This window comes from Lepidochelys kempii, chromosome 2, assembly GCF_965140265.1.
Source record: "Lepidochelys kempii isolate rLepKem1 chromosome 2, rLepKem1.hap2, whole genome shotgun sequence".
NCBI lineage: Eukaryota > Metazoa > Chordata > Testudines > Cheloniidae > Lepidochelys > Lepidochelys kempii.
Genome location: NC_133257.1, coordinates 135,316,814 through 135,329,128, shown reverse-complemented (window position 1 = coordinate 135,329,128; position 12,315 = coordinate 135,316,814). Strand labels below are relative to the sequence as shown.

At 42.6% G+C, this 12,315-nt stretch overlaps 1 protein-coding gene across 5 annotated transcripts in view; it reads left to right on the top strand.

Annotated features, from left to right (window-relative positions):
* The window catches only part of FBXL7 (F-box and leucine rich repeat protein 7), a 332,196-nt gene extending 323,675 nt beyond the window's left edge, over nucleotides 1-8,521 (top strand). For 2 of the 5 annotated variants that reach the window (XM_073332295.1, XM_073332296.1), the window contains one exon: nucleotides 3,199-5,469. In XM_073332295.1, the coding sequence (XP_073188396.1) occupies nucleotides 3,199-3,935 (737 nt within the window). In that variant the 3' untranslated portion in view covers nucleotides 3,936-5,469. Of the gene's footprint in view, nucleotides 1-3,198; nucleotides 5,470-8,291 lie in introns of those variants that run through there. The other 3 variants (XR_012157376.1, XR_012157377.1, XM_073332294.1) reach the window with 3 other exon arrangements.
* The last annotated feature ends 3,794 nt before the right edge of the window (nucleotides 8,522-12,315 follow it).

Below are 12,315 nucleotides of genomic sequence, written 5' to 3'. Positions count from 1 at the left end.
GCATCGAGATGCGAGAATGCGCCTTCTTCAAGGCTGATGCAGGACACACACCAGAGTGTGCTGCCTGGGAGCCCCCCGGAGGAATTCTGGTTGTAATGCTCTCCTGGCAGCTCCGACTGCTGCAGTCTCTCTCTGAACCTAATGTGTCTAGCTGGACTCTGATGGACTCTTGGCCAAAATCTAGCCCAAAATATTGAGATTCCTCTGTGATTAAATGCTAGGGGTAGTTGAAAAAAAGGCTTGGGCTTACACATGACATGTGGTATAGTAACAAGCATGAAAGCTTAGGTGGGTGTGCTGTGTGACATAATGGAGACCGTGGCAGTTTTGGTCACAGTATATGATCTATCAATAAAACTATGAAAGCCTGGATCTCTTTGACCCAAAAGAAAACCTAATTAATGTAAAGAATTTCACTTCCATATGTTTCATTCAGCTGTCTCTTTGTTCTTAAGGGCTATTCTTTGGCACTGATAAGATATCAATATTTTAATGTCAAAAACAGGCATCCCTATTAACTATCAGAGTTTTCCACAACATAAATTCTGTAACTCTCAACATCCACTCCTTTAGCAGGCCTCAGATAACTCCAGGAGCTGTTTGAGCTTGACTGCAAACTATTATCCAACATATGCTGGCCAAGGTTCTTTCATTCCACTTGGAAGTTTCTCCTGCATTTTAAATTAGTTACATTTCCTCTATGGAAAAATCTTGCTGTATGAGGGTTTGTTTTTATATCTTTATTATTTGGGACAGAAAAATTGTTACAGACCCAGAAAAATGTCACTTCACTTAAAAAAAAAAAAAAGTCCTATAATCAATGTGCACTCTTTTCTTCTGGTGAAATCATTCTGAACACCCTTCCCAACAAATATCATATGTTGTAGCCAAAGTAACTAGACAACAAGGAGATGCTGAGCCTGTCAAAACAGTGATCACATGGCCATGTACAGTAAATCCAGCCCTGCGGGGAGACTCAACTTTTCATTTTCATCTCAGAAATGCATTAGTCATTCATATTTCCCTCTTCTCGAATATTCAACAAGCAGAATTTTCTTCTCCTTCTCTCTGTCTGCAGACCTTCATTCTCACTATCTTAATTTTAAAAATAAATCCTAATCTGTTTGTAAAGAGTCCACATTTATACCACTGTCCTGCAGTCAGATCCGTGCAGACAGACCCTCGTGCTCACGCCAAACTGCACTGACATAAGTGGGGTTGTGCCAGGTTGCCAGCATCCACTTGGGCAGACCCAACTGGAGGAGTAGGCCCTTGTGCCATCTTCTGTTGTCTAGTCTAAGGAATGTTTACATGGCTGAACTCCAATTGCATTGCCTCCCTTTGGATCTCTCCTTGCAGCCGTCGTGTGTGTGTGCGCACACATTTGTTTATTCTGAGTCTTCCAGATTCGGTTGATTGTTCTCATTATAAACCACACCATCATCTGCAGAGACCTGAACCAGAATATCCAAAAGGGAAAAAGGGGTATTGATTTTCTGAGGACACTGTTGACTAATCAAAATGGTTCTTCCTGTCTCAAGATCCTAGGGCTTCCCCAGGTGCTGTGCAGTACTTGCCACTTGCACGTAGTGTGCGATTTCAGTTAAACTTTGCATCTGTTTGACCAAAGCAAAAGTCTAAATCAAAGCTCCTACTGTAAACCTAGTATGATGAGTGCATAAGTCAAACAGGCAATTTTTGAGGTTCCTACAGCTCTAATGCCACCTCTAATTTCCCTGTTTTACTTGTTTCATCCTGGCATCTACACTGATTTTCTTGCTTTACTTTTTGTCACACCCCAAAGGGCCTGTGCTACATTGTCCTATCTTCCTTGGCTAAAGACTGTAGAATGGAACAGGCCAGATGTGTCGCTACAGAGTTAATGGGCTTCAGAGTGACACTTGGTGCTTTCTTCCTCTACCCCATCCCTCTCTCAGGGAAGGACCCTGCTGCCTCTGCTGCACTCCTTAGTTCCCCATGACCCCAAGAAGGAGGAAATGGGAGAAATGCACCTGTTCATGTCAGGGCTGAAGCTGGTCCCTGGATTGAATTCCTGGTAATTCTGTGTTTGGTCCTGTGGCTGGCTGGCCTGGTGGTTAGTGCTCTGCATTATTATTATTATTATTATTATGGAAAATAAGAAAGAAAAGGTCCTCTGCTTAATATAACATACTTTGAAAGGGAATCACAATGGAGAGGAGAGAGATTAGCATTCGAGTGCTGCATGTGATTTTCCAGATTTTCTGCACATTCAAGGGTCAGGCTGGTTGTGTTGCTTGAATATAAGATGCCATGACATACACTATAATTGTCATCCAGTTGCTAGATGGGTGTCACTTGGTTACTAGCCCGATTGGCATCAATAGGGCAGACCATACATTTCTGTTCCCCAAACATTAGCCCATCTGGGCCTGGGGGTTCCCTTTTGTTTCTTGCGGTGCTGGACAGTAAAATGGCCTCTGATGCTGGAACACCAACTGGGGGCATGTCTACACTGCCCCACAGTTTGGACTCTGGGGGTGTGAATAGCCGTCTGCACCAAAGTGCTGTGCTGTCACTCCCCCATGTTGCACTGTGGCGCAAACGAAGAGGTTCCTAGCTTGTGTTAACATCTCCCTGTCAGAAAAGGGCTACATTAATGTAACCTAGAGACCTTTTAATTTGCACCTGGAGCATCCACAGGGGAGCGATACAGTGCAGCACTTCAGTGCACACTGGTATTCACGTTTGTAGTTTGAACTGCGGGGCAGCCTAGACATGCCCGAAGTAAATCAGTGGTGACATCGCCACAGCCCAGAGAACAGTGTGCGCTGATGTACTTGTGGTCCCCAGGTTGTCCAAAACCATTACTGGAGTTGTGCTGGGGTAACAGAGTTCAGAATCTGTCCCTTCATAAAGAAATTGAGGGCCATGATCTGACCTAATTTGGGACATGGAAAAACCACGCTTCTGTGGTTCTGATGTTGTTTAGATTACTGGAGTAACTTTACTGACTTCAGTGGAGTTATTTAAGATGAATGGCTGCTGTGGCAGAACCTGGACTAGTGTCTGTTTCATCAGAGTACTTTCTGGGGTCTGGCAGCACTGAGATGTCTGCATAACTACCCGTGTGTTGAGGTCTGCAGTTACACGCCAACCTCCCCCATCCTGCCAGAGGAGTTGCTTTGCAACTTATTAACATTGTGTTTTTCCATGTAGGCTGTTCGAAAGTGACATGCATTAGTTTGACCCGCGAAGCCTCCATCAAGCTGTCCCCGTTACATGGCAAACAGATCTCTATCCGCTACCTGGACATGACAGACTGTTTTGTGCTTGAGGACGAAGGCCTGCACACCATCGCCGCACACTGCACTCAGCTGACTCATCTGTACCTGCGCCGCTGCGTCCGCATCACCGATGAAGGCCTCCGTTACCTAATGATTTACTGCACATCCATCAAGGAGCTGAGCGTGAGCGACTGCCGTTTCGTCAGCGACTTCGGCATGCGGGAGATCGCCAAGTTGGAGACGCGTCTGCGGTACCTCAGCATCGCACACTGCGGTCGCATCACAGACGTGGGTATCCGTTACATTGCCAAGTACTGCAGCAAACTGCGCTACCTCAATGCGCGGGGCTGCGAGGGCATCACGGACCACGGCGTGGAGTACCTCGCCAAAAATTGCACAAAACTCAAATCGCTGGATATTGGCAAGTGCCCACTGGTCTCAGACACCGGCCTGGAGTTTCTGGCCCTTAACTGCTTCAACTTGAAGCGCCTGAGCCTGAAGTCATGTGAGAGCATCACAGGCCAGGGCCTACAGATTGTAGCTGCAAACTGCTTTGACCTGCAGATGCTGAACGTGCAGGACTGTGAGGTTTCCGTGGACGCTCTCCGTTTTGTTAAACGCCATTGCAAGCGCTGTATTATTGAGCACACCAACCCCGCTTTTTTCTGAAAGGACACTCTGCACCTCTTGATTAAAAACATTGATGTATAAACACACGCTCCCACAAACAGTACCTAGCTCTTCTCTCTATGGTCGTGGGAGTCAGCTTTCTTGTATGGTGCTGGTGAGGTTTGTTTTTTAAAAAGAATATTTTTTTGTTTTAAACTATCACTTTGTTATTTGATTGTGTCTCTGCGGAGATGCTTCCTTAACCTAAAAGCAGTGAGTACTCCACAGCACCATGGCAGTGCTATGCCCCTGGTAATCCTGACCCTTTGCTAGCCTGAACTAGCTCTCCAAGGGGAATAGCACATAATCACTCCCTTTGCGGTGCAACTTGAGCAGCATTCAGTCTGAGCTCCAGCTGTGTTCATGACGCTGCAGGGGCACTATTTTTCTCGAAACCCACCCCCCAAATTCCTCCAGCATGGCTGATGCAACACCACCTTGTCTAAGTAGCATCTTCTTGGAGTTCCTTAACCATGTTCCAGCAATCTCCAGGGCAGTATTGGGTGGCATTTTCAAATGCGTTCGATGTTGGCCTAGCTCTGATCCCATTGACTTAAAGTCGATAAAGTCAATGGGAGCAGAATTAGCGAGCACCGAGGGCATTTGAAAATCCTACCCATCCTGGGATACCTCTTCAACAGCTTATATGTGGATCACTAATGTGTTAACCTACTACTCCCGCTAATCCAGCACGGGCCTTTTCTGTTGGCTTGGAAGCATCCTTTGCTAGTACTGGGGACCTTTGGGTCCACTTAGCAGTGTCACTAGCACTTGAGTGGAAGGAACATTTTTAAGAAATGTAGGAAGCAGCAGATACTCCTTTCCAGGCAACTAAGGGGAAAATTCAACGTTTTACTTAGCTGCAAATTGGTCTGAAAAATCCCATTTTGCTACTACTGTGAATTAAAATACTGCAGCAGCACTCCAGGGATTAGGGAAGTGTCTCAGAGTGGGTCATACAAGGGCAAACCTATGAAAGTCCCCAGTAGTTGGGCTGTCTCACAGTAACTCTCGTTGTTGCCACAGAGCCTGTTTTCAGAGGAACAGCCGTGTTAGTCTGTATTCGCAAAAAGAAAAGGAGTACTTGTGGCACCTTAGAGACTAACCAATTTATTTGAGCATGAGCTTTCGTGAGCTACAGCTCACTTCATCAGATGTTTACCGTGGAAACTGCAGCAGACTTTATATACACACAGAAATCATGAAACAATACCTCCTCCCACCCCACTGTCCTGCTGGTAATAGCTTATCTAAAGTGATCAACAGGTGGGCCATTTCCAGCACAAATCCAGGTTTTCTCACCCTCCACCCCCCCACACAAATTCACTCTCCTGCTGGTGCTAGCCCATCCAAAGTGACAACTCTTTACATAATCAAGTCGGGCTATTTCCTGCATAGATCAAGGTTTTCTCACATCCCCCCCACCCCCATACACACACAAACTCACTCTCCTGCTGGTAATAGCTCATCTAAACTGACCATTCTCCAGGTTTAAATCCAAGTTAAACCAGAACATCTGGGGGGGGGGGGTAGGAAAAAACAAGAGGAAACAGGCTACCTTGCATAATGACTTAGCCACTCCCAGTCTCTATTTAAGCCTAAATTAATAGTATCCAATTTGCAAATGAATTCCAATTCAGCAGTTTCTCGCTGGAGTCTGGATTTGAAGTTTTTTTGTTTTAAGATAGATTCCTTTATCGGTAAAAGGAGCCTTTGCAACTGAGACTCCTTTTAAGTAAAAGGAATGTTTAGGTATTTATACACAGAAGCACGTACATTTTCTAGGGCCTTCTTATTTAAAGGATGGATAGTAGATTTCAAGGCTTGGAATTCATTACCCTGATATCAGATCACGTCTTTGGGAAAGAGGGATTTGGAATGCTATCCATCTTAGAATTGGATTCTGTGCAGCCATGACAGCACATTCCTTTCAACTGAAGAAATGGCCATTGTTGAGCAAAAAATTGCATATCAGTACTGCCCCATATGGTTGAAGATTGTTACTCTAACAGGTGTTACTGTTATAGCTGCTCTCTCTTGCCAGTGCAATCAATGTTGAGGCTTCTCCCTGCTCGTTGTCCCCTTCTTTCCCTGAGCATGTGATCATTTCATGGTAACTTCCATCACAGTCTTCTGGCAACTACTTTCCCACTTTTTTCTGGGAAGTACCTTCCAGTCCTTAGATCTGAAAGCCAGACTCATTAGAAGTGATATTTTCAGGCAGGCCCCCTACACATGATTGACAACTGGTTCATATGTTAGGTTCAATCACTGTAAATGTCTCTGCTAGAGAGATGTGGGAAGGAAAACGCTCTGTCTGCTTTTCAAAGAACAGTAGCTGCATCGTCTCCAGACAACATTAACAATGTCACTGAGATGAAGTGAAAATCCATGTGTTTAAGAACATACATAATCACTGAGGAAATAATCTGTAGCCTCACTCACACAATGTATAAAAGGCAAAGCTGGCAGGATGTGTCCTACTTCTGAGAAAAGATCTTTAGCCTGTACAGATTGCTTCTCCGTTTGTCAGTTTGTGTATTTTTTCACTTGCGGGATATTGTGGTCTCATGGGCAAACTCATTAAACAGCCTTCAGTTCCCTCTGAATTAAATAACACTGTCCAAAAGAGACAAGGGGTAAGAGCCAAAATAATTGTGGGGAAAAGCTCTTACAGCTCCTCATTACCGCTGTGTCACTAATCGGTGTATGTTAGGGAGTGGTGCCATTTTATGACAACTAACATCAGTTTAGCTTCCTTTTTTCACAAAGCTGATTTCTCAGGAGGTTGCAGAGTGGATTTTATCCCAGCTAGCTATTCTCTTCACTGTCCCCAAGGAGAGTTAAGCTGTTGAATCCATTCTCAAGGTTGGTGTGAATTTGGCTGAGCCATTGGCACTCGAGGTCTCACTAGTGACATTTAAGTGTTTATAACAAGTTGCTACCTTTCTGCCCTGGCTAAATGGAATGAACACTGCTACATGGGTTGTTAAAGATTCTGATGTCTTCAATTGGCCTGGACTGTGTGAATCTCACTATAAAGCCTTAATTTACTACCAAGAAATAAAGCAATATATTGGTAACTGGCAAATACGGATGGTCATTTGAGCTAATCAGTTAACTTCTGGCTGAGCATGGGGAGAGAGGCTTAAGATATTCCCAAAGTTTAGTTTCCTTCGGTTCATGAGTATGTGAGTGGACATTTCACTAATAGCTCACTGTCAATTATAATTCAGGATTTCCTCCAGAAAATGTTACAAGAGACCGTAGTAATGGCCTTGCATATCTGTTTATAATTTGTCGTCTCTCACTTGATCTGACTTGATCTCAAAATGTAGCTGGTGATTGGTAAAGTATGCGAAACAAATGCCAATATATCATCACATTAACAAGAAATTCTTGAAGGTACCTTCATTAGTTTAAAACCCAGCTTAATGTTCACTTGGTCTTAAAAAATAAAGAGAATAAGAACACAGAGCAGTTGTATGATATGAGTAACTGTTTTCCATTGACTGTACAGTTCTACCAAGGGTCAGGCTCAATACCGATACATAATAACTATTATTCTTTACACTTCACAAAGCCACGGATGTTCTGAGAAGTCCATTGTTCTGGATGTGTATGGAAGATGAATGAAGACTTGCATCCTTAGTCTCACATTTTAAAATAATCAATCTCAAGTGGCCCTGATCTGAAGTGCTATTTCGTTGTGAAGCTACAGTTGATTTCAAGAAAATTTCAGTGTAATTTGTTGATACTGTTTGTTGCCTTATCGTCTAATCCCCCTCACAGGTGTAATGGTCCTGCTGCAAACAGGTGCACCAAAAGCACTTGATTAGTATATGCGAGGGAGGGAGTTTGAGTGTGGAGGAGGGGTGTATGTTTGTGTGTGCATGCTGTCTTTGCTCCAGATTCAGATTTGATGGAGATTATACATTTTGAAATGAATTCAGATAAAAGATTCTTTAGTCATAAAGTTCAGATCCAGATGTTGAACACAAGATACCTAACTAGCTGGACCACTGATCTGATTCAGTATGGCAGCTCCAATTTCTGACAATGGCCACCAGATGGTTCAAAAGAAAGGGCAAGATACTCCATAATGGTCAGTTGTGGAACAACCTACCTGGAGGAAAGTTTCTTCCATCTTCTTATGCTTATTGAGGATGTGTGTAACCTTTTTTCAGCTAACCCCATTTTAGACAGCGGCTTCCTACAAACCACATATTCTGGCTCAAACCCAATGATCTGCATTTAGATGCACTTTTCCTATCTCTAGAATTAAGTAAAACCAAAATTATTTCCCTCAGTCAGAATGGAGAATTGGTATGAAGTTCAACATTTTTGTCTTTGCAGGTTATACTCACTTGGCCTACTACAAAATGTAAAACCGCTTCCAATGGGAATCTTGAAGCAGGATCAGGATCCAAGATTTCAACCTTTCAACAGTGGCTTTTGAAAAATTCTGAATTTTGTCTTTATACTGGAGAATCAAAAAGTTAATAAAAAGGAGTTAATAAAAAGGAGTTAATTTTGCCAACATTGTGCTTGCAGTATGTCAAAACTCATATGAAAAGGAACATGTCAGTCACTGATGAGAAGTGCAGGTTGGTCAACGCTGTAGACCAAAGTGTAATTAAAAAACATTGGTAGAGCTAGTAGCGCCGCCTATGAAGTTTGCCTGATATTTCTCATTATAAGACCCTGTTTTCAGTGGTTATAGCTTTGCCAAACTAACTATTTGGGCTGAAATTTTCCATGCTTGATGTCTGCCTCAGGCTGATTTTTGGGGGGAAAATTTCAATCTAAACAATTCAGCCATATCCCAGAACAAGGCTAGGAAAGAACATATTTTGCTTCCCTGGGCATGCTCAGCCCTCTCACAGCTCTTAGTGTTGACCACACTGTACATGTGCCATTCCCACAGAGTGAGTGGGCATATTCCTATGCAGGGCTATGGGGCAAAGTTGGACTTTCCCTGTAATTGCTGCTCCTAGCTGCTGTGTGTGCTGGAGTGGGGCTGGGCACTCAATGACCACACTCCCTTGTCCCCCCAGAACTCAAGCAGCATGGAAGAAGAAACCATCTGATTTGAATGCAGAGGGGACAAAAGTCAGAGCACAGGGAGGGAAAGGAGTAGATTGGGACAAGGAGTCTGGTGAGACTGGGTCTGAGAGAGTAGGTGTCATAAATATAAAAGGAAGGGTAACAACCTTCCTGTATACAGTACTATAAAATCCCTCCTGGCCAGAGGCACAAAATCCTTTTACCTGTAAAGGGTTAAGAAGCTCAGGTAACCTGGCTGGCACCTGACCAAAAGGACCAATAAGGGGACAAGATACTTTCAAATCTGGGGGAGAAGGAAGGGGAAGGTTTTGTCTGTCTGTTGTGTGTGCTTGCGAGACACAGATCAAGGAAGCAAGCAATCCAACTCCATTAGAATTAGTAAGTACTAGCAAGGGAATGTGTTAGCTTATTTTTGTTTTGGCTTGTGATTTCCTCTGTGCTGAGAGGAAGGTGTATTCTGGGGCGGGGGTTGTAACTTTAAAGTTTGGCCCAGAGGGAAATCCTCTGTGTTTTTGAATCTTTTGTTACCCTGTAAAGTTATTTTCCATCCTCATTTCACAGAGGTGATTTTTACCTTTTTTTTTTTTTAATAAAATCCTTCTTTTAAGAACCTGACTGATTTCTCTATTGTTCTAAGACCCAGGGGTTTGGGTCTGTGATCACTTTGTAACCAATTGGTTAGGATATTATTCTCAAGCCTCCCCAGGAAAGGGGGTATAAGGGCTTGGGGGGATATTTTGGGGGAATAGAAACTCCAAGTGGTCTTTTCCCTGATTCTTTGTTAAATCACTTGGTGTTACTCTCCAAGGGCAAAGAATTTGTGCCTTGAGGAAATTTTACCCTAAGCTGGTAGAAATAAGGTTAGGGGGTCTTTCATGCGGGTCCCCACATCTGTACCCTAGAGTTCAGAGTGGGGAGGGAACCCTGACAGTAGGGTAGACAAATTGTGACTGGAAGTTGGAGGGAAAAACTGGGGCTTGCTGGGAAAGGAGAATGGGATTGGGAGCCAGGGGAGGGTAGGACTGGTTGGGCAAGGAGACTGGGAGCCAATTGGCTTAGGGGAGAATGGTGGGGATTCCTGTGGGGAAAAATAGTATGTGATCATGGAATTAAGGGCTGTATCCAAATTAATATGTAAATTACATGCCTTAAATTACACTGAAACTTTCTTGAAATAAATTGCAACCCCCAAGGGGGATGAATTCAGGTTGTACAGCCAGCCTTACTTCGGGCACTTCCTGGCTTTGGAGTGCTGGACTATGGAACCTGAATGTTTTTTTAACACGGCTTTTTTGTGTTCTATATTAGTAACTCCAGAACAACTACAGCAATGGCCAGCAGCAACACAACTGTCCACAAATGCCTTGCCTATGTTAGTCCTAGCGGAGGTTCTGCCAAGGTATGATGGAGAGAGACACTTTGAGTCTGTTCAGCTCCTGCCTTCTCTGATCAGATTAAGTCAGTTGACAATCATAAATGGCAGTGCATTCTTGTTGCCAGAGGTCTCAGTCCAGCTCACAGCTATCCACATCCCCAAACCCACAAAAGCTGCTGTCCAGCCATCATAGGATACTGACCAAAAGTCATTAGCCTCCACAGAAGTAAGCCATGTTTTAAATTGGGGATGACCGAGGTGTAAAAATCTCCTTAAACAGTTGCTAGGATAACATACGAAGTTCTGGAATTATGGTGGGCAAATGTATTCCTCCTGGGCACTCTCAGCAATATAACTTTATATTCCAAAGAAGAAAATGGCCATCTTGCATTTAATAGATACATTTACTGCCAGTAAAAAGATTTTTCTGAATTATTTGTCTTCAACAGTCAATGTACCTTCTGAGCCTGATTCTCTTTGTTGACTTCAGTGAAGTTACTACTGATTTGCACTTGTGTAAATGAGATGCTACAAGGAAAACGTGACAGTAAAATCAGGCCCATAAAGGAGCATATTTGTTTTTGCAGCTCATTTCAGCCATATCAACTTAAACATTTTGCAATGGGGCCAGAATCAACACCGCTTCAATTTTGACTCTGACTGGCTGAAGAAAATCAGAGGCCATTTTTGAAGGGATAATCAAAGGCAGGTTCAAATTACTGCCAGATAATACGCATCTGAATTCCAACTTGAACTAAAGAAAAATATTTATTTGACTGAATAATAGCACTATAGCCATGAAATAAAATGTTCCCTATAAAATAGCTCAGATATTTGTTTTCATGCTCCCCTGCGGTATAGTAGCTGTATTCTCTGGAGCAATTTTCTCCGGCCTGTTTTTTTGTCTTCAGTAATGGTGGGTCATTTCCCCTGTCCTCTGGATGCTTGTCGTTTTTGATTTATACTGTTAATGGAATTTTTTTTCCAAATGGACTCCACTAATACAGATTTTAAAAATATTATGATTGTAACAATCCAGTTGGCCACAGTTTCTCCACATTAAGCCGTTAAAACTACAAGTTACCAAACAGCCACAGCAGAGGTTTGGAGACCAGAAAGTTGTTTTTTCTAAAAAAATAAATAAAAACAAAGCTATTAAAAATAACCCCCTTCCTCATAATGAAGAACAGAAATGATAGCCGTTATTTCTAATATGGTATTTATGTGCACTGTGTCAGCAATGATTCGTTTTCCTTCAGTTTTTGAAAGAAACTACATACTGAAGACTCACACTGATACAAACGGATGTGATGGGAAACATAAACAATAGAAAGACAAGCAAAAGCACTCGTGCCAAAGGGAAATGTGTATATTTAACAAGCTCTTCTTGCATAGTCTGATGTTCCACTCCCCTCATCCCACCCCAAAAAAGTCAAATGTTTAGTGGAAAGCAAATATTGCTGTGCTTGACTGTTTTTCTTTGTTCTAGGTTCATTATTTCCTGTATGTACCTGTTAATACAATTGCTTCTACAGTTAAATGATAAAGATCGAATCTTTAGTTAGATAAATTACCAGTTGAGAAGCAAAGCTGGCTAATTAGTGACTTTTAATTTCTTCCTTTTACTGTGTTTTCAGATGTTATGCCCCCCTTTCATCTATAGCATAATTGAGACCCTTCACTGGAGGACTGCTGTTACAATAACAGTACATTTAGTTGTTTTCTGATTATTAACATTTATATTATGTTAGCACCTAGGAGCTTCAAACAGAATCACACAACACTCAGCAGCGTGGAAACATAGAGAAATACAGATCTGTCTTGACTTGAACAAATTGGAAGCTGTTCATGTCTTGTTAGTTTATTATAACTTAATATTTTGTTTTGTAAACTTGTTACTTAAAAAAAAAAGAGTTGTCACAAACCACCTCTCCCCTC